The 21,952-nt window shown below is 41.0% G+C and overlaps 2 protein-coding genes across 4 annotated transcripts in view; both read left to right on the top strand.

Annotated features, from left to right (window-relative positions):
• syt7a (synaptotagmin VIIa) overlaps positions 1 to 9,398 on the top strand; it is a 78,632-nt gene extending 69,234 nt beyond the window's left edge. The window contains exons 12-15 of the mRNA XM_078256229.1: positions 727 to 896; positions 1,199 to 1,313; positions 2,005 to 2,204; positions 2,926 to 9,398. Of these exons, the coding sequence (XP_078112355.1) occupies positions 727 to 896; positions 1,199 to 1,313; positions 2,005 to 2,204; positions 2,926 to 3,030 (590 nt within the window). The 3' untranslated portion in view covers positions 3,031 to 9,398. The remainder of the gene's footprint in view (positions 1 to 726; positions 897 to 1,198; positions 1,314 to 2,004; positions 2,205 to 2,925) is intronic.
• On the top strand, positions 9,398 to 21,715 carry saxo4 (stabilizer of axonemal microtubules 4). 3 transcript variants are annotated; one of them, XM_078257112.1, is made up of 14 exons: positions 9,398 to 13,178; positions 13,529 to 13,581; positions 16,853 to 16,964; positions 18,635 to 18,807; positions 18,899 to 19,010; positions 20,054 to 20,216; positions 20,285 to 20,330; positions 20,504 to 20,604; positions 20,754 to 20,819; positions 20,932 to 21,021; positions 21,107 to 21,172; positions 21,277 to 21,371; positions 21,450 to 21,554; positions 21,639 to 21,715. In XM_078257112.1, the coding sequence occupies exons 4-14, from the start codon at positions 18,708 to 18,710 to the stop codon at positions 21,655 to 21,657; spliced, it is 963 nt and encodes a 320-aa protein (XP_078113238.1). In that variant the 5' UTR covers positions 9,398 to 13,178; positions 13,529 to 13,581; positions 16,853 to 16,964; positions 18,635 to 18,707; the 3' UTR covers positions 21,658 to 21,715. The 3 variants fall into 3 exon arrangements, with proteins under 3 accessions (XP_078113238.1, XP_078113241.1, XP_078113237.1); XM_078257115.1 differs by lacking the exons at positions 9,398 to 13,178; positions 13,529 to 13,581; positions 16,853 to 16,964 and adding an exon at positions 17,637 to 18,374; XM_078257111.1 differs by lacking the exons at positions 9,398 to 13,178; positions 13,529 to 13,581; positions 16,853 to 16,964 and having other exon boundaries at positions 18,480 to 18,807.
• Positions 21,716 to 21,952: the final 237 nt, after the last annotated feature.

Genomic DNA, 21,952 nt, shown 5'->3' with positions numbered 1-21,952 from the left:
ATCTGGCTTTACTGTAGAGTTACATTTAACAGACAAATATGAGAGTGGTATCGATCTTCTTCTTTAAGAATAAACTCAAGTGTGCCAAAATGAATTCTGAACGTTCACTGACAAACCTAAGCTTGTACTATCGTTTCATTCATCATTGTTTCAAGTTTTTATGACAACGACAAAGAGTGGTTTCTCAACGCAGAAAGAACATTGTGGGAGTTGTGTGAAAATTCATAAAGTGTGAAATTAGAAAAATAAATTTGCATTTATAAAACCTTCAACTCAAAAAACTACAGACAGGTTTGATTAGAAAAATTATATTCTTGAGCACTGCATACTGCAGATGTTTAGTAGCAGCCATGCAGAGAGCAGTGAAGTGTCTCACCTCTCTATGATCTGATGTTGTGTAATTATGACCATTGTGCTCGGATGACAGCGCAATGTTAGAATAGCCAAAATAATGTTCAAGAGGCTCCAAAATTAGAACAATAGCCAGTGGTCTTGAAAAATGAATGAGATAGTTCTTTGTGACTAGAGTATAATGAGCTTTCTCAGTCATTTGAGAGAGCGCTGGCTGGTCCTGCAGTTTTTGAAATGCACTTTGGCCTTTGCCAAATTCATCCCTGTTAGCGCGGTGCAGATTACACTGCCCTTTCTGTACTGTCAAGAATATTTATTTCACTCTGTAACTTAGCTCTCCCATTAGTGTTTCTGAAGTTTCTGTCTCTGTTTTAGGCTTCCCTTACGAGAAGGTGAGAGAGCGCACTCTATACCTTCAGGTGTTGGACTACGACCGCTTCAGCAGGAATGACCCTATTGGAGAGGTGTCTATCCCCCTTAACAAGGTGGAACTGGGCCAGATAAAGACCTTCTGGAAGGAGCTCAAGCCCTGCAGTGATGGCAGTGTAAGAGAGGCCGAATGATGACGAATCCAGTGATTTCCTTCAAATGTTGTAATTACAGTTTTATTAAAAGTGTGATGCCATTTGTTGACTGCTCTCAACATGTGACATAATATAATGGTGAGCAACGGGCTCAGCTAAGCCAGCCTTGTCACTGGACCATCTGTGTTTGGCACAAGGGGTTAGAGCAGTGATGTAAGATTACACAGCGAGCTAGTGAGTAATCTGGAGTTTGATTTTTCCTGATGAAATCTGATATTAGAATGGGTGATTTATACGCCATTATGTTCCTGTGTGTTCCTCAGGGGAGACGAGGAGACCTCCTGTTGTCTCTCTGCTATAATCCCACTGCCAACACCATCACTGTGAACATCATCAAAGCGCGCAATCTTAAAGCCATGGATATCGGGGGCACCTCAGGTAAGTTTGTTTAGTCTTTTCTCTTTCTAACCCTTGTTCACCCATCTGAAGCCCTTATTATGACATTAGAAGCTCCATCTCTGTGTTCAAACATTCAAACAAGCAGAAGATGGTTGCCGTCTGGCTCTTAAGCCGGGTTGCACCTTAGATAGCTGCTGCAGCAAGGTGACATTACATCAAGCATCTCTCCATGCCCTCTATCTTTCCTTCTCTCTCTCTCTCTCTCTCACTTTCTCTCTCTCTCTCTCTCTCTCTCTCTCTCTCTCTCTCTCTCTCTCGCTCTACATATCTATGAGGATCTTCAGCCTCCCAGAGAAAACTGTGTCAGCTCAGTCTGGTGCTAGTTTTTAAAGTGCCAGCTCTCATTATGCATTGCTTTCTGTGGCATATTTTTGTAAAATTACTGCTTCCTGCAGTAGTACGAGCGGTGTCCGTTTATATTACAGAATACGATAATGCTCCAGAATTGGTAATACAAATCCCAGGCCCTATTTCCATAAATACTTCCTCATTTGTATGTTTCCTAGCTCATGGGATAAGTTGACCTTGAGCTCAAACTAGGTATCTGTCTCCCTGCTGCCTTCCATGACTTTAAAAGGGTAATTGCAAACCCGACTCTAAAATTCACCTTTCATGGGCATCTTCATCCTCGCTCTCATGGAAACTGCTGTTCTCTGCATCCACATTGCAGATCCATATGTTAAGGTGTGGCTGATGCACAAGGACAAGCGTGTAGAGAAGAAGAAGACAGTGACGATGAAGCGCTGTCTGAACCCCATCTTCAACGAGTCCTTCCCCTTCGACGTGCCCGCCCATGTGCTGAGGGAGACCACCATCATCATCACTGTCATGGACAAAGACAGGCTCAGCCGCAACGACGTTATCGGCAAGGTAACACATCAGTGAGGTGATACGTCCCGAAGCAACAGTAGTTTTAAAGTTTTATTATCTGATCAGCGGCCAATACATTTAGCAATTAGCAAAACATACTGTATTAATCTTGTCATAGTGCTAACCTTTTCCTCTATGTTAAAGCAATAGTTTGACATTTTAGAAAATACACATATTTGCTTTCTGGCAGAGTTAGATTGACACGACTTTCATATCTGGCAATTAAATATAAGGCTACAGCCAGCGGACGGTTAGCTTAGCTTAGCATAAAGACTGAAAGCAGGGGGAAATGGCTAGCATGGCTCTGGTCTGGCTCTAGCAGTTGCCAGGCAACCAGCGCACACTCCAGGGAGTTACAGCCAAGAAATAGGCTTCATTGATTAAGGCTTCAATGTCAAAATATGTTTAAAAATCTATAAGTGATGCAGCCTGTGAGAGAACTGAGACCGGTCTTCTTCCTTCATTTCATTACCTTTCAACTCATCACTGCTCTCCGGCAGTGCTGTTGCTTCCTCTCACGTACCACATGCCAAATATTGCGCAAACATCGTGGCTCTTTCCAAAAAGCTGCTATCATGTCTGAATAAAGGCAAACAGTAACGTAATTGACATGTCTGAATGACAAAAGGCCATTACTTTATTTATTAGAGATAAAGCCAGCAATGTTACGTACTCTTATTATTTATAGTCTACATTATCATCCCCTCTCTCCCTCACTCAGATCTACCTATCGTGGAAGAGTGGACCAGCGGAGGTGAAGCACTGGAAAGACATGCTCGCTCGGCCGCGTACTAACGTCGCCCAGTGGCACGCTCTCAAGGCCTGATCGCACTGCCCAGTTTCCTCCATGGCCCCCTCCCGTCTCCTACTCCCCCTCCTCCTTCCCCTCCTCCCATTCCCGTCCTTATGCACAAGACTGACTTGCTGCCAGGCTGCGAAACACGGGTACAATTAGCCATCTGCTCTCTTATACCTTTAAACTCTTTTCTTTCAAAATCTGTATTCCTCTCTGACTCTTTTCACTTCTTCTGTTCCCTCTTCTTCATACAGCTGTCTTAGTTTCTGTATTTCACCACTTTGCCAATGGTCCCCCTGTTTCTGACTGTCTGTATGTCTGTCTGTCCTTATGCACTTTGCCTGTGGAAGTCCGATATTCAGTTTTTTGTCGACCCCTTGGTTCTGAACTGCACTGCAGCCCCTGACCCATTTAAGGTGCCAGTCCCGTGGGATCACAGAGAATCTTAAGTAACGGTTTAATTTCATATAATCCTATTATATGACTATTCCAGGTACACAATACAGTATGTACAATATGTACATATACCTATTAATATATTAGGAGAATAGATTGGCAGAACTCCCCTATACACACGACTAATATACGGTATGTTATCCATAGCCTGTTTGCTGTTTCTCGTCTCTCCTGCTCTTCATTTGTCTTGTCATTTGTCTCAAGTGTACAATATCCTCTCCCTAGTTCAGTCCTTTTACTCAAAAGCGGTTTAATGTTCATCTGAAGTTGTGAAAAGCAATCAATACTGGGTTTTTGATGAAACTAGCTGAACTCAAGATGGAATTGCTGATACTGCTGTCTCCTTTCTCCTCTTTTTTCCTCTCTATGCTCTTCTTTATCTCCTTTGTCCTTATTGTTCCCTCTTTCTCTTACTCTGGCACAATATTAGCGTATCCAACCCTTTCTGGACCCCCCACCCCTTGTCGTCTGTGTGCTGTGGGTGCTGTGCTGTAGCTCCAACAAAAATAGAGATTAAAAATAAAAAAAATAAACAGAACTTTCCGAAACTGGGAAAGCGGGAACACAGTAAACTTATAAAATGGATCGCTCCTGATTTTTCCAGACAAAAAGCCTTGACATGGAAAGAGAAAAAAGAAGATGGAAAAAAACAAATCCCCCCAATGATACAATGATGTCATTTTTCACAGCATCACCAACTGAGGAAACCAATTTAAAATCTTCCAAGTTTAAGATGAAAACAGAAGCAAAACGTTTGCGGTTTGTGCTCAAGCAGTCGGTTGTGTGTGCACACTTATGTCTGTTTATTGATGCTATGAATTCTTTGTGCTGCCCTGTGCTGTTGTGTTGTGCTGATGGGGGTTGATCTCCACCAGTTTTGACCTGATGGTGTGCTGCGTTAATGTGTGTGTGTGTGTGTGTGTGTGTGTGTGTGTGTGTGTGTGTGTGTGTGTGTGTGTGTGTGTGTGTGTGTGTGTGTGTGTGTGTGTGTGTGTGTGTGTGTGTGCGCGTACGTGTGTGCCTACGTGTGTGCATATGTGTGTGTGTGTGTGTGTGTGTGTGTGTGCGTACGTGTGTGTTCACAGGAGCAACACAATTTAGACAGCAGAAATCTTCTTCTCTTTTCTCTTTCTCATCTTGCGCTCTTCTTGCTCTTCTTACTGCCATTGTTTCCCCCGTCCTCCTTTACTGCCCTGCCTTCTGAACGAGGGCACAGGGAAATTCTATCTGCACTTTTTGAAAATGTAATAACAATAATAATGACAGTTTTGATGATGATTATAGTACTGGTGAAAATTAAGGGAGAAGTACCTGAAAGGGTGAGCAGCAGTTGGGGAGAGGAGGCGTCTGCTCTGTGATTTCAGGGTTTGGAGATGAAGTGGAAGAGGCGGAGGATGGATGTAGGGCTCTCATCCTCCTTTTTGTTCCTCTGTTTTCCTCAGTGTACCTGTGTGTGTGTGTGTGTGTGTGTGTGTGTGTGTGTGTGTGTGTGTGTGTGTGTGTGTGTGTGTGTGTGTGTGTGTGTGTGTGTGTGTGTGTGTGTACGTCACCTACCAGACTCCTGGTGGCAGTCTGCTAGTGTCTGAAATGTCGGGCGAGAATTGAGAGATCAAGCTCGTCTGCTTGTCACACGGAGGCGGCCAACAACAGTGCTATTACACAATGTGTTGATCAACAGCGAGAGCAGAGTCAGAGTTCTAACCAAGAGTCTGGATTCTCCTGCGTGAGTCCTTGATGCTGAACAATGCATATCTGGAAACAGTGAGACAGATGTGCATTTTGGTTTTAACGCTGAAAGACAAAGAAGATAACAAGGCCTTCTCTGAGTTTTTGTTGTTGTTCACAGAAACTACAAACGACCATGTATCGCAGACGGCGGGTGTGATATTAGATGATGGTCTGATCTGCCGCTGTGAGATACTGTAGAAGCAGATTAGACATTATCTCTTCCCTGAGTGCTTGAGAGCACCACAGAGTGTACTGGTAGCTGCCCTGCTTGTCAGGCACATTCAGCTCAGCTCGATATCTCTGTAACGTAAATAAAACCGTCACAAAGCTGCAACATGGATACTGCCAGCCATTAAGAGCTGCTCACACAGACGTCTACTCTTTCTTAGTGTACACTCTACTGTAACTGTCTGTGTTTTCACATTCTTAAAGTCGTGTGAAGCATAATCCTGTCAGCTATTCAGGATTAGTTTTTTTACTGGAGCAACGTTTTTATGTCTAATTGAGCATCCATCTTTCAAACATCTCATGTTTGACTGACTTAGCAAGTGTTGACTTTTGGTTTATTTCACGTCATTACCTTTATCTAATGTCATTCATGTCATGACCATAATTTCATGTCATGACATTTGTGTTATCTCATGTCCTAGAACATATTGTGATACAGGGGGGAAGTGCTTACTGGAATAGATAAACATGAGAAGGACAACTGACCATATTTGGACATGTTTTTAGCCTTGTTGCAAAGACAACCAGACCACACGATGAGCTGAGGTAATGCCTGGGTATAAGGCACTGTGCTTGTAGTAAGAATTTTCAGAACTTTTCTGCAGGGACTTCTCAGATCTTTGTGGAAATAAAGATCTTATTATTGCACCATCCGGTCTCCCTGAAGATTCTTTGATTCAACAAATCGGCCTCAGAAAATCCACAACACAAGCAAATATAATCTGTTTGTTTTTTAGTTGAAGCATCACTGCTTCTGTTAATGCAGCGTATGTAGTTCCTGCTAACTCTGGCCACTTACAATCCATGCCTAAAATACCGAGGGCCCTGCATTAGATTTTATTGCGATTTTTATGCGATAACCTGATAGCATCTTTTACTTTTGGCCTTGTTTTGATTTATGATAATGATAACCTGATCACCACAAGAAAGATTGTGTAATTATAGTCTAATCTGCACCAGGTTAGTCCTCGTCTCTCTATGAGCCGGTCTGGGCAGCACACTGTGTGTTTCGTGTGAGCCTCGTTGCTGGCTGCTGTGATGCACTGATCCAGTCCAGCGCCCTTCAGAACAATTGGCCTGCCGTGGAACATGGCCCACTGTTTTGACAGCCACTGCCTGCAGTGTCACCGCACATTACTATCCCATTAGGTGGTCAGAAACGAGCAATATCTGCTTTCTTGGACCTAACTCGCTATTTGCAGAGGTAATACTTGCTAAAAATGAAACAAAACTATGGAGTGCTCCTATTAGTAAGCATGAAGATGATGGACAGGGATATAGGCTCGTCTGACGAAATGAGGAAAATAATCAGTTGGCGTTCGCTGTGTAAAGATGCAAAAACCAAATATAGTTTAAATGTGCAAGTGATGAGTCAACACAAAACCTCTGACATTTCCTTTCACCAAGATTACATATAGCTCCAGGAGTGATAAATTGCGATTCTACGAGGGTTTACAAAGCTTAGTCATCAGTGACCCTGTAAAATGGGGGATATGGCTTTATTTTTAGTAACATGAGGCACAGTGTGATGTCGCTTATCCTCGAAGGTAGGCTGGAGGGCTGCAGGATTTTAAAACTTCCTGAGTGCTTTTGAATACAGACTTCTTAAATGTGAATCCAATGCACAATAACTTCAATGGGACAGTCATCAAATAATTAGCCACTGACACTTAGGCAAAGGCAGGATGTTACTGAGATAAATGGAATAGTGAAATGCTTTTTTATGTTGTTTTATTACCCATTGTGTTTAGTTGGCATTGGCTCTACTTCCTCAATGCTGTGTATGTAAAAGAGACCAAAAACAGAGTTAAAAGAGAGAGAATATTGGCGCCTTTGAACATAACATAATCTCAGAGATTATTCCTTGACAGCGCTGTGCAATGCGTGAAAATCTCAGAGCTGAACCGGGCAAACACAGCAGTTTTCATCAGACTCACCCAGGGTTGGGTTAATTAAGTCTATTGCTAATTTACAACACTAATAACCCCGCGAATCAAATCCATACTTCACCGTTAACCGCCAAGCCACAATAACCTGTATACAAATTAACACCTCTGCTGAAGTGTTAAATTTGTTAACGATCATACTACACGGGATGTCTCTCCCTCTCTCTCCCTCTCTCTCTCTCTCTCTCTCTCTCTCTCTCTCTCAACAAACTCATGTCATATTCACACAAACAACCGGTTCTGGTGGTTGATTAACGCAGATAGGTGCTGATTAGCTCTCATAACAGGCCAGGTGGGTAGTGCACTGCCATGAGTCTATGAGGCTAATGTCTGATTACTCCACATTTTCATTGTGATATTTTGTGATTACATTCTGAATCTGCCACGTTCTCTGTCAGGTAAATATAGTAGTACAATATCTTCCTCTGATGTAGACCTAGCCTACACTGTAAGTCAGTAGTAGGCTATACAGTGGAGTTGCATATTAAGTGGTTTATTGGGGTCCTTCTGTAAGTAATTTTGGGGTACAATTTGGTTTTGAAGAATTCTACAAGCAGCAATACCACAGGCCAAGCAATCGGCCCGTTCCAAACAGGCACATTTTCAACGGGCACTGCACTAGTTTGCATAAAATCAGGAAACGTCATGAGGTATCAAGATGATAAAACAATGTGAAGTATGTTTTTTGAGCTGTTGAACAGAACATCAGGCTAACAACGCTCTACATATGCAACTATTCATTCAGCGGGTATCTTATCATTTATCTTAATGTATCTACAGTAAAAGAGGTTAAGTGACTATTGATGCTTATGGTCACAAAGTTAACTATTACGTCTAAGAACGGCATGAACAAAATACTCAAATGTCATTGTAATATTGCTCTTACTTTCATGAGCTTTAGTTTTAAAAGTTATGTAGTTTTGTGATTCTTTTGTATCACAGAGTATCTAGAAAAGTTGCATTTTTCACAAAATAACAAGGAGTCTCAAACATTATGTTTATGTTCTCTCATCGCCTGCAGTCAAACAGCACCATTAAAATGAATGGTAAGCTCAGAGCCAAACAGTATAAAAGAGGAAGCAATTTCCAAATCCCAGTTTTATTATACTGCCACCTGTCTCACACCTCTAAACATATTGCGTTTTGTTGGCACCAACATTGTCAGCAATAACCTTCAGCAATCCTGAGCTCATGAATACAGCATGGCAGTGTTGCAGATGCTCCCAGTCAAGACTTTTTTCAGACTAACTCCACTCAGTGTACTTGCTCGCCTTGTGTTCAGCTCTGACTTTCATCAGGGTTTCATTCCCTTACAAGGCCAACTGGTCGCTGGTGCAGGTGTGGATAATTACGGTTTGATTACTGAGGTTTAATTTAAGAAGACAGACGCAGCCAACACTGCCCACAACTTTGCCACTGAATTAAGGCTCTTAAAACTGACTTTTTAGTTACGTAAATTACATTTTTACCCAGTTTATTAGATGCCTCTCTATTTAGCATTTTATCTGGAGGGTGTTGGAACACTTTAATTTTTGTTTCTAGTTTTCTGCAAATTTAAGCACTGCCAATTTGTCATTTAGCGTCAAAACCTTGCTGTACAGAGCTGCTAGCTGTCTACAGCAGCTGGATATAGTGATTCATCTCCTGAACTTTCATCTTCTCTACGATGTTTATTTAGAGGATGGGTGTGTCCACCCCAAATTCATCATTGTCACCTGCAGCATTCCCTTCTCTATTTACTTTCTAAATAACTGAAAGCTTTATTGGCTGAAGGGGTCACACCTGTTTGCTAAGGGATTAGAAAGATATTCTTCAGAGTCTGATGATATTGTTTGTCCTTGTCATACTCTCAGCCCATTCCTTATTCTGCGACGCTAGTTTTCCTTGATATATATGGCTTTCTTAAAATGAGCGTCAATGACTCACTGTTGGAAAGGTGCCTGCTTTGCTGTAGTTTGTGCAATATTAAATTAAAGGTACACTGTGCTTTATCTCTTGGTGTGTGTGTGTGTGTGTGTGTGTGTGTGTGTGTGTGTGTGTGTGTGTTAAAAATCAGGCTGTAGTAATCTCATCCTACCTAGAGGGACTGCAGTTGATGTTTATTTCTGCTGAATCATATTATGACGGCTGAGTCAGCCCAGGAGTCGTCTGGGTCACCTTTGTCTTATGTCCAGTCAGTCAGTGTGTGAGTCTCGCCCTGCGCAGACAGACCTCGCCACCCATAACTCACCCTTTCAATTGTTTTAAGCATCTGGTGAAAACCAATGTGACTTCTCCCAATCAGGGTTCAAGTAAGCATTATTTAAATGGTAACAAAATGAATATGAAAAACAATGAGTAATAATATCCTTTTTCTTTTTGTTCACATTTGACTGTCACTGTGTATGTATGTGTGTGCTGGTGTTCTTGTGTTGGATTTATTTCTTTTTAAAAATATGATAAGAAAATCCTGTTTTTGGAAACTTTATGTAAATATTGTTGATGGAATATGACATTTGTTGTATGCTGGGTTTTTATTTGTCACGTGAAATGATTAGGGGAAAACGATATTGATGAGTAACAGTGGTGATGTTGATGATGCTGAAGTTGATTATACCTGCCCTTCTTGAATAAGGGCTTTTGATGTCCGCTGTATTTTTGTTGGAGGTGCCGTGAGGTCGGGGCAAGAGAAACAAAGGGATGGAGTGATACCCAACACATCCCAGGCCCGCTGTAGCAACACTGCCACATACCTTTTCCCCCCGTACACATTTCAGGAAATAGACTGAGTGATATGTGGCACAAATTGTAGCCTGTGTTATGTATGCCATTAAACATTTTTATTACAAAAATTAAGCGCTCCTTGGCTATGTAAGACCGACTCCCTGTGGAGTCGGTCTGCCCCGGTCGCTTGGCATCACATCTCACCCTGTCTCCTTATAGGCTTGGGGATTTACTGTAATGCCATTGTGTTAGACGGGATTGGCCCTGTACTGACACTGATGATGCCTTCCTCATTGGATTTGGAGTCATTATTGCTCTGCTGGAGGCCATATATGGGGATAGGCATGTATGGAGGAGGGAGTTGATTCCAAGTGAAGGACGTACATCATTCGTCTGACCCTTTTTAAAGACAATTTGCATGCTTGTGATTCAGCCTCTTATTGTGGGGTTAGACTCATGATTAAGCACAACTGACTGCCATGAATTTGCCACGTAATATGCTTGTCTCCTGCTTAGTCAGATATTTGTAAGAACTCTCAAACTCCAGCAAGAATAACCCGGGATTAGTGCTATAAACTGCCATATGGCAAACATATTGGAAATAAGTGAGGGAGAATAAGATTGATCTTTCCAGATGTCCAAAATGTGCCCTGTGCCTTCTCAACATACATATTCAGCCCACTGCTGCATCCAAAAAAATTGCACAGGGCTGTAGTTATTTTCATTGCAGGTGTGTGTACGCCTGATTCCCTATTTTCCATATGCCATAGCCTTATGTATCTGTCAGGGCCTGTATACAGTGCAGGGACAGAGCTTATCAGTTTCGTATTACTTTTCGGACTGTCTCTGCCACAGACATGATATAGTACAGACGATACTCCCAGCAGCTGTCTGCAGGAAGGACAGTGGATACAGCCCTGGATTCATTTGTAATACCATCCTTTAGAGGGAGTCCACGGGGAGTCTGAAAATACACACACACACACACAATTTGTCGTTCTCGATGCACTGAAAATAAATTCTGACTATTTTCCCTGAATCCAGATCCCTCAGAATACGTGTGTTTTTCTTTCCTCGCTGGTTGTAAATACTGTAGACTTTGTGATTCGGTTAGAGCAGCCTCTAACCCCTGCCATAATGTGGACATTTTTAATCAGGTAGGTAATAAGCAATACACGTAATTAATTGAACGCCATACACTGAATTATTACTTACCGAGTGTGATGGTGACTCCTTTGCGTTACGGGATGTCCAGGGTAACACTCTCACTCTCTTTCTTCACCTCCTTTCTCAACTTGCCATGGCCCACCTCTTCAACAAAGAGTGCTCTGACTTAAAACACACAATTGTGATGTGTACAATCTAATTTAATGTATTTATTTATGTATTTTGCCAACTTTGTATAGTGTATAAATATCTATAAATATATGAAAATGACAGTACTGTATAGATTTTAGCTGCCTGGTAAGGTTAATAGTATATACTTGGTAGACTAAAAGAAAAAGCATAGAGCTGTTCAAAAGCCAGTCATTGAGAAAATGCTTTCTGTAAAACCCAGTGCCACTGGCTCTTTTTATATCCTAGGTTTGGTTTCTGGTTTATTTTTTTATTATTGCCAGTGGGATCCAAAGTGTGTGTTGTTTATTCTTTACGTCCGTTTGTTTGTTGATCGGTTCGTTTGTTGTTGTTTTTTCTTGATGAGACACAGCGAGGTTCTGGCAGCCAGGAGAGTGCAGTGGAACGCAGACTGGGACCCTGTGCAGTAGTGTGTGTGTGTGTGTGTGTGTGTGTGTGTGTGTGTGTGTGTGTGTGTGTGTGTGTGTGTGTGTGTGTGCGTGTGTGTGTGTGCGTGTGTGTATGGTAGTTATGTGTCCGTCCATAATAGTGCTAGTGCTCTCTGTGCAGTGCCTCCCTCCTCTCTCCCTCTCTGATGTAGTTTGTCGTGCGAAGCAGTGTGTTAAGGTGCAGGATGACTGTTGGCTGAAGCTGGCAGATGCTCTCTCTCTCTCTCTCTCTCTCTCTCTCTTTCTCTCTCTCTCTCTCTCTCTCTCTCTCTCTCTCTCTCTCTCTCTCTCTCGCTCTCTCGCTCTCTCTTTCTCTCTCTCTCCTCATGTCCACTCTGTTTTTCATTACAATGCTTCATCTTATTCCTCCACCAAGTATAGATTTCCACTTCCTCTGCTCAATTGCTCATTTACTCTCCCATTCATCTGGCCATGCATACACCACCACAGGCTAATTTCCCAGTAATCCATGCTTCCTCATCTATCTGTGATTCTTTGTCCATTAGCAGCTCTCATACGTCACCCTCCACATTACCTTGTCTTTCCTACAGAGCTCTGTGGACCAGAGAATGATTTAGCACAAAAAAGAGCATCCTCATCCCTGGTCATACCTTCATGTTGCTTTCTTAAGTGTTGTACTTTTAGCCTCCTCCAATCTCTGAGGAGAAGGGCAGCTGCCAGCACAGCATGCAGAAACACAAAGCAGCCATATTCAGATTAAGCACAGACCTGTGACTCAAATCTATGTTCCCCGTTTGTAGCAAGAGAAAGAATAGCCTTAAAGATTGGACCAACTACACAAAAAAGTAGTGGGATATGTGCATTTGTAGTAACTATTATTAACTTCCCTTTCCCACTCCAGATTTATTACTCAGTATTCTGATGTGTTGCTTGGTCGCTCTGTACATATCTGTGTAGTACTTCTGTTGATGTCCCTGTGTTAGGATAGTAACGGGTTCTTACTGGGCGGCCTCCGCAGACATCCTCTCCCTCCAATCTCGTCTCATTTCCTCAAAAACTTCAAACATTCCATCCAAATCTAAAGTGAGCAACATTTGATGATCTGATTAGATTACGTAGGCTGGGAGTAAAACACAGAGGGACTGAACCACAGACATTTCCATCGGAGCCATGATAATAACCAAGATGTCTTGTCTGTGTTCACGTCCCTTTGACAACTGACGGCTCACTCAGCATAAAGACCGTCACACTCGCCTCTCTGCTCCTCCAAAACCCGCCTTCACGCTGACCTCACCGGGCTGGGAGAGGTCCGCGGGTCATCGACTGGTTTGAGGAGCCACTGACCTCCAGGGTGGGGGGTGAGAAGGGTGAGGTAGGTGAGGAGGTGGGAGAGCCCTGGGAGACGGCAGAGAGGCCTGTCCTTGTAGACACATCATGGGTCAGGAGGGACGGGAGCAAGGGCGTCTCGAGGTCAAACCCAGTAGCACTTTGGTTTTGCGTTCCATGATTTTTTTTAGCCTCTCCTGTTTTTTGGCCGAGCGGACTGTGATCTTACTGGTTGTTTTTCTCGTTCTCCTCCACCCATCAGTGTTACAGATTGTGTTGGGTGGACGGAGCCATGGAGCTGAGCTCTGATTTTGTTCCATATTAAAGAATCATTTTTACTACACCTGTGTACACAGATTAAATGGTCTTTCTTTCTGTGTTTTGTTTTCTTTTAAGGTTATTTGAAGAGCGATAGCCGTTGGCAATAGAGATACACTAAATGGACAAAAGTATGTGGACACTCAAACATTACACCTGCATGCATCTCATTCTAAAATCATGGGTGTTAACATGCTGCTAGAGCTGAGTCCTTCTTAGCCATGTTAGTGGCGTGGCTCTAGGGATGGCACCACTTTGGTCCAAATGGAATTATCTCAACAACTGTGGATTGCAATGAACTTTTGTACAGACATTCATGGTCCCCAGAGGATGAGTCTTACTGACTTTGGTGATCCCCTGACTTTCTCTTTAGTTTCACCATGAGGTTGACATTTTGGGTTTTGAATAAAATGTCTTTACTACTGAGTGGATTGCCAAGATATTTGCTACAGATATTCAAGGTCCCTAGAGGATAAATTCAAATAACTTTGGTGATCCCTTAACTTAACATCACAGAGCTGCTAGCCTGGCTATAGTCTTGTTAAAGAAAAACTTTATTGGTTCCAGCTTCCTAAATGTGACTATTCCCTGTTTTTTAGTCCTCTGTGTTAGTAAACGGAGTGTCTTTGGGTTTTGAGCTGTTGGTTGAACAAAAAATACTTCAGATTTAAATAGGTCGGGGCGGCCTCTAGCTCACCTGGTAGAGCGCGCGCCCCATGAAGGCTCAGTCTTTGCCAGTGGCCTTGGTTTGAATCCGACCTGACGCCCTTCACTGCATGTCATCCTACCTCTCTCTTCCCCGTTTACTGCCTCTCTTCAGCTGTTCTAAAAAAAGGAAAATCCCTAAAAAATATCTTAAAAAAAAAAAAAAAAGATTTAAATAGGCCAACTTGGATGCACACTAAGGTTGACGTAAAATACCATTATATGTTGTAACATTAACATTTCCCTTAGTTGGAAGTAAGGCTTCAAGCCCAAAAATGAAAGGAAAAAAACTGCCGCACAACAAAATGTGGACAGGGGTGTCCACATACTTGCCATGTGGTGTAATTTCTGCTGTTTTCAATCATCATGGACACACATGGACTTACAGTGTAATTAAACTGCAATATAAATAATTATAAACTGTAATGACATCATTCCAATTTAACATGTTATACCAATTGCTGATAGAGGCAGCAATTTGCAAAGGTTGTTTGCCTTTGAGTGCAATTAAAAATGTATAGTGGAAAGCTTCTGCTCTGAGCATCACATTAGTCAGCATGAAGGTAAATGAATCTCCCAGCTACATGCTACACTCTGACGGAATCTTTTATCCCATTCACAGGATGATGACAGATTTTCTCATTAATTAGCTCTTGCTTTGTTTGTATGGTTTGTTTCACTTCCGACATCAACAGCATAAACATTCAAAGGCATATCTTGCAACTTCAACATAGTGAAATTGGTTTTCTTTAATTTAATCTGCTTCTCATCGAGTTACAGAATAGTCTGTCTTGTACACGTCAGGAAATGTACATGTTTTGACTTACGATGTCTCACAGTATTTTATGCCTGAATCCACCTCATCACAGCCTGCCTCTTTTGCATTGCATGCATCAAAGCTGACTAAAAATCTAAATGGAAAAAGATGACAATGCAATTTACTCCAAACTGTCTGTGCCAGATTTGCCTATTAAGTACAGAAGTCAAAAAGGAAGCAGGGATGAGATAAGACCCAGAACAGTGAGGCGGTGAAGCAGAGAGAGCACCTCTGAGAACTGACACACAAAGAAGGGTCTTAGCGCTTGAGCTGTCTCTTTATGTCTCTCTAAATATTAATTCCATGCTATCCCATGGCAGACATAGAAACAGGTTATTGAACAGACAGAGAAACCGTTGAGATTCTCCTCCTGGTGCAGCAGAGTATCAGAGTTGGGCAGGAAACGCAGACGAGCACCGAGCCAGCTTCCTGCAGACAGGGGCCGAGGTTTCGTCCCTCCCAGAACTACAACAGACGGCTGCAGGCGAGCCAAGCGCATCAACTCGACGGGAGACCCGTGCTTGCATCACTTCCATCTATTTTTAGAACCACTGCACCCACTTTTTTTCCCCTCTTCTAAGCTCACTCTGTATTCTAACTAGTAACTGGTATCTCAAGTGTAAACTGTTGCAGAAGGTGCAGCATTTCTTACTTTTTCTTTTTTCTCCAGTATTGTCAATTTGATCAAGAATCTAACCTATAACTGAGCCTGGCTACAGCTCAGTCATGTTATGTGAATTATGCAGAACAGATTGCTTTGCTGAAGAGATGAACAATCACATGGAGAGTCTGCAGGTTTCCATTTCAAACAGTACAGCTGATGCTCCCACTGATCAGTTGCTCCTCTCTGACTCTCAGGCTGAAGTTGTTCTATTAAGTGAAATCATCTGGTGTAATCTTTGAATGAAATGAAAATAGGCGCCTGGTCTATTCCTGCTGTATGGATCCCCGAGAGTTTATAATTAGAAATGCCAATAATGTGCACATTGTGTTTAAGAGAAAAGAAGCAGGAAATGAGACTGTCAGTTTCAATGATGCAGGCGTTTCCCTGTAGTTATTTTTTTGGAGAAGATAATAAACAGTCCCAGGCTTGGCACGACAGCACGTCAAGCATGAAAGACTGTGGAACGGCAACACAAGCAACAGCTTGGTAAAGATAGGCTCCTCCGACTGCCAGCGTTAGACAGATGGAGGGGAGCATGAAGTGACCGAGGTGAAGATGCAGTGTGAGTCCAAGGAAATGAGAAGGAATAGGATTGAGAATGAAAGGCAATGTGTGGAGATGATGTGACAATGATGCATTGTCAGATTTAGTGATCCACGGTGGTGGCAGGTTGTCATGGAAAAACCCCAGTTAGATGTTGTACTGTAGTTCTCATAATAAACAGGGAAGAAAATCACTCTGTTTGAAGTTCATATTGTGTGTTTGGAGAGCATATGGGGTCTCTGATATAGAGTATAGAAGTAGAGGTTGTGTAAAAATACCACACTCTTTTACCTCTTTAATAGAAATATCCTCCTGTTGGTGGTTAATTAGTAAAATATGTATATATATACATATATATATATATATATATATATATATATATATATATATATATATATATATATATATATATATATCTGCATCTGGAAAAATGAAACTGAGACTGTTTTTTATACTGATGGCCTAAATACAACAGGAGGTGGATATGCTCCAGATTAAATTGAGATGCTCATGTAGATGAAGCCTATATGTATAGATGGTATACGGACATTTTCTCCTGTTAACAGCGGTGGATGATAACTCCCTGTCTCGGATGGACATTTTTATCAAGATATCATGCAAATTTCAAGCCATCCATCATTTTTTACATAACCTTACATCTTTTCTGGGCTAGACTGAAGTCAGAGCCACTGTGGCATCACACTGCCATCCAATGGACAGATGGAGAAACTGTTCAGTCTGCTGAAGATGTTATACTCCAAAAAGCTGCACAGCTAAAATGTAATGTAAGTCTATTTTATTTATACATCACAAATGTGCCTCAACTGCTTTACAATCTGTAAAGCCTACGACACCCACTATCCTTAAAACAGATTATGAAAATACATAAGGAACTATCTGAATTAAATAAATAAAACATAAACACATTTGTGCAAATATATATGCGCAGGAATAATCTTATTAAGGTAGTACAGTGACTTATTAGAGTAATGCTGATGTAAAAGAAAAAATCAAAAACAGGCTGCTATGATGTGTGTACTGTTACCAATATAAACTGGGTTACAAGGTTTCAAATAAGAATAATAAATTACATATATGAAGGCATTTTGTTTTTATATATGTGCAATATACTGTATGTGTACTACACCATAATGGTAACACTTTACTTTAACTCCAATATAGCATTCATAAGCATAAAATGATACATTTACTAAATGTATATTACACAGTAAAATGTAGCTGTAAGCAGATTATATCTTTTGAATTATTTAATGATGTATTGTCAACAAATTAAACTCCTCCTTTAAAGCATCCGTAACTGGATTCTGGTAAATAAAAAGATAATGAATGAGAATATGACATACAATTAAAATACTGTACATTATCACTTAAAATGGCCTTATATTTGATAATTTTTACATAAGCAAGTATATTTTTATAAATTGCTTATAAATAATAAATGTTAACATGATGTAATGATATAATAATGTAAAATAATGTAAAATGTTAATAGAAAGTAAACAGAATACAACCATAAAGCATAATATAAAATAAGTGTAATATAATGCAATATAGTACAGTGTTGACTACTACTTTTATCATTAGTCCTTCTAGAAATAATAATGATATCATATATTATTGAGGACATGTTTGAATAAGCAAACATGTTCAAGTCCGACCTGCGGCCCTTTGCTGCATGTCATCCCTCTTCTCTCCCCCTCTTCAGCTATCCTATATAATAAAGCCCAAAAAATAATCATAATGATAAGTGCTGATCAATGGTTCAAACGTCCAGCTTCTGCAACTCCAAATGGTGGTTCTATGAATACAAACAAAGACCCTACTGAACAAAACACAAAAAAGCCTTGACATTCCAGGATTGCTGTGTCTTGTATGAAAAACATTGTGACATACGTTTGTGCCAGAGGCTGCAATCTTATTTTGTAATGATCAAATAATTTGCATAGGACAGATGTATAAGAAATAAAGCGTTGAGTTGATATACAGTACAAACACTATCTGATGTTAACTGTATATGTAGATAGCAGCCAACCCTTCACTCTGGAGCATAGAGTGCAAATATGCTCTGGAGTCACTCTTAAGCTGTACTGATGCTGAATCTCCTAGCAACAGAGACCTGTTTACCTACAAAACCACCACAACACAGAAAGGTGAAGAACAACCTGGAGTTGCAGGTATGTCTGGGGAGTTAGTGAAGCTTTCCTTTTTTTCCGGGGTGATTAATATCTGTTGTAATACTTATATCACTGCAGTGCTGCTGAACGTTTCTCCTCACTCAAACAGCATTTGATAGAAGGGAGCACTTATTGCATCATTTGCTACAGACTCTGTAATCATTTCTTCAGAAAGCTTTGAGTTCTGTTGGATTCTGTCAAATCTAAAAAAAACTAAACAAAAGGAGTTACATGTTATTTGCTTTTGTTTGTGGTTACAGCACTGTGCACTGTGCCCAGAGGACTTTTGCCATCCATCACTGTCAGCGAAGGTTTCCATTACAACAGTCACAGATGGCTGAGCAGGGGAAGATAGTCATGCCGACTGCTGGAGCAACAGGCAGCAGGGGACGACTGACCAGCAACACAGTCAAACTCTACAACACTTTTCATGGTGAGAGAGTGCATGATGAGGGGGAAAACTAAAGGACATAGTCAAAAGGTCTCAGCATAAACATAAATAACTTCTGTCTGACTGTGACCAGGCAGGGTGAACTTCACTTCTGGACATCTCAGTGGGACGGGCTTCACTTCAAACCAGAGACCAGCCATATATTACAGGCCCAGTTTGGACCGCATTGACAACCCCCAGTTTGGGTAAGTGTCAGGGCAGGGTAGGAGTATAAACATTACCTGTTGCTAGTTGACAATCGCAAGCGAAAACACCTGTGTCGGTACTGTGTACACTGTGTGTGTGTGTGTGTGTGTGTGTGTGTGTGTGTGTGTGTGTGTGTGTGTGTGTGTGTGTGTGTGTGTGTGTGTGTGTGTGTGTGTGTGTGTGTGTGTGTGATGGCTGAATTCCATTTAGCTGATTCAGATTCAGTTTCTGGCTCACTGCCACACTGTTATACCTTACTGGGACACTTAAATAGAACAAAGCCATCATTAATGTTATTAGCAACATGTATGCTTTTCTCACAATGACAATTAATGTGTCTGCCGTGAAAAAAAGAGAAGCCTAGAGGTGATATTTGTCCAGCTAATAGGTGCAACAAAGCTAACAGGAGAGTTCAATATAATGTCAATCAAGCAGTGTCTGTACTTGCTAACACAGTCTTGATAAGAGATAATTTACCATGGGTGTGCAGGGCTTTTAAGATATATATCTAGGGAAAAGAAGTTCATCTCTGGTGCTCATTTTATTGAAAAATGTGATTAAGCAGAAACAATGTCCCTATTTAGTAATTACTACTGTACAGATTTTAATACTTAATACTTTCCATAGGAGATACTTTCTACCAAAGAAATAGTAGCTAATATATACAGTAGAGTAATTACTGTTACTATTGTTTCTCTTTGTTAAATCAAATTTCCAATGCAATGAGGACCACACCTCTGCTAGATGGCTATCTTTAAAGCTATCGGCATGGCTCAAAACCACTAGAGACAAGAAAACAAGTATATTTTTTGTCATTTTGCTTAACTGACACTTTAAGCCTCTCATTCATTTGAATTCATAAGATACAAGAACATGTTTGATAGCACAGGTTCTTCTGTGTTTGCATTCTTGTAAACCAAATTCCTGATTTGGTTTACAAGAATGCAACTGATTCTATTGACTGTTAGATAATATAAAACAACCTTCCTCTCTAGCTTCAAACTTTTTCCTTAACATAGGTGTGATGCTTTTTTTTCTGCAGACTCTCGTTATCGGACAATTTCATGTCTCAAACCAAACAACACTACCGGCCTCACATCCGGTCTGATTGTTCGGGGCCTTTGCCAAACCTCATTAACAAACCCAGTGACAGCGGCTTCTATCAGCTGAGGGCTCATCCGAGAACAGTGACTGTAGAGGAAAAGGTAGGACAGAAAGATAACGACATTTGAGTTGTAAATTTCTCATTATCTGTCTTTGTATTTCTTTTCAGACAGAATACCAAAGATTGTTTGTGCCACATCGTCTCACACCAACAGGTAAAATTATAAAGTTGATGTGAATTTAAAGTTTAAAGACACAAAAAGCAGGAATAGATGATGGGGAGAGAAAAAAACAATAATTATATTCTAGGCTGCTGTAGTTGCCATGTTTAAGAGAATGAGGACTCCTTGTGGCCTGTTGCCATTTGTAAATGTCACACTTCCTTTAGTTTCCCAGAACCATGCTACTGTGCATCCAAGAGGACAAAGTGGTTTCACCGAGGGAACAGACCTTCAACTAAACACATTTCAGGAGAAAAAAAGCTGCATGGTAATTTTTGTAAATAATCATTCTTGTAAAATAAATCAGTATTACTAGACTATATTTACATCTTTACTCACACAGTTAGGTACGCCAGTTATATGTGTGGTCTGTCTTCCCGTGAGCACCGTCTACTTTCATTCTTTTGTCTTGTACAGGTTGAACCTCTCCTGACTCACAGCTCAGTGATGAAAAATGATTTCATGCCACCGTCATTTCTGCAGGTTAGATCCACAGAACTTATTCACACTCTGACTGACTCTCTTTTGAAAGGATGCAGTTTGTACTATTATTTTTCATAATTTGTAACAGCATCTTTCTGTGCTTGTGTTTAAGGGCACTGAGGCGAGACCGAGCCTGTGCAGCAGCCGTTTTTCTCGTGAAACAGGATTCACGCGAGGTGCCATTGCTCCCTTGGCCTGCCCAGTAAGTATTGATCCCCGTCCATTCAGCTGTAGAAGATTTTAATGAGATCACTTTAACTTTAACATCCTTCCGTCTGCTCTTCTAGACCTCCCTTCTGCCATCACCCCAGACTAAAAGTAATGCACCAACTGAGAAGACCATTGGAAAAAAGGTTATATATTTTTATCTTTTAGTTTTTTTTTTCTTCCTTTAATCAATAGTACCTGTGTTTTAAAATGTTAGATGTTGTTTTTAGCCTGCTGTTGTGTTTTGTAGGAGCCCACAGGGTTTCTTCTCAATGCTCCAAACAACCAGGCTTTCCCTAACACACCTTTTGATGGTTCACACTTCAACACACATTATAAAAGCATGTAAGTGTGTTTAATACTTTCAGTTTTATACTGTTTGGTTGTCAAATATCCAGCTAAAAAAAAGTATTTATTTTCCAGGTTTTGTCATGATGCCGATTATGAAAAGTTGAAATCTGGCCATACTTGTGCCGGAATCATCAGTGCAAAAATAAACAGCGGCTACAATCGTCGAGACATGGACAGGTACACGAACAAGAAGTCCCATCACATGAAGTCCCATCATGCATACGTTTCCTTTGTCTCACATGACCTACTTTAATTTCACAGGTTCATCTTAAGAGGCTAGACCTTCACACACCTGAGATGGTACCTGCATGACTAAAAATAAAATTGGTTCTTGACACATTACTCTGGTTGATTTGTGCAGACTGGATGTGTGAGTAAGAACTGTTGCAGGATTACATATTCTTATAATCGAATACTGAAAACTTTTATCACTCCCCCTTCTGTTGTTTTACAATAGTCCTGTCAAAAAAAACCGGCTCATGTTCATCTCTTTATGAAGTCTTTTTGTGTGAGCTGGAAAGCTGCCAGTCACAGTGAGTGTGAAGTGAGTCGTGTGAAAGCCAAAGAGGGAGTGA

Source organism: Sander vitreus, chromosome 8 (genome assembly GCF_031162955.1).
Source record: "Sander vitreus isolate 19-12246 chromosome 8, sanVit1, whole genome shotgun sequence".
In the NCBI taxonomy this organism is placed as follows: Eukaryota; Metazoa; Chordata; class Actinopteri; order Perciformes; family Percidae; genus Sander; species Sander vitreus.
The sequence above is the reverse complement of the archived record's forward strand: the minus strand, read 5'-3'. Positions and strand labels throughout refer to the sequence as shown.

Excerpts from the sequence above, each read along its gene's own strand:
- saxo4 (XM_078257111.1), top strand. The coding sequence starts at position 18,606 with ATGTTATTTGCTTTTGTTTGTGGTTACAGCACTGTGCACTGTGCCCAG. Across the intron at positions 18,808-18,898 it reads ACTCTACAACACTTTTCATG|GCAGGGTGAACTTCACTTCT; the intron begins GTGAGAGAGTGC and ends GACTGTGACCAG. Across the intron at positions 21,372-21,449 it reads AACACACATTATAAAAGCAT|GTTTTGTCATGATGCCGATT; the intron begins GTAAGTGTGTTT and ends TTTATTTTCCAG.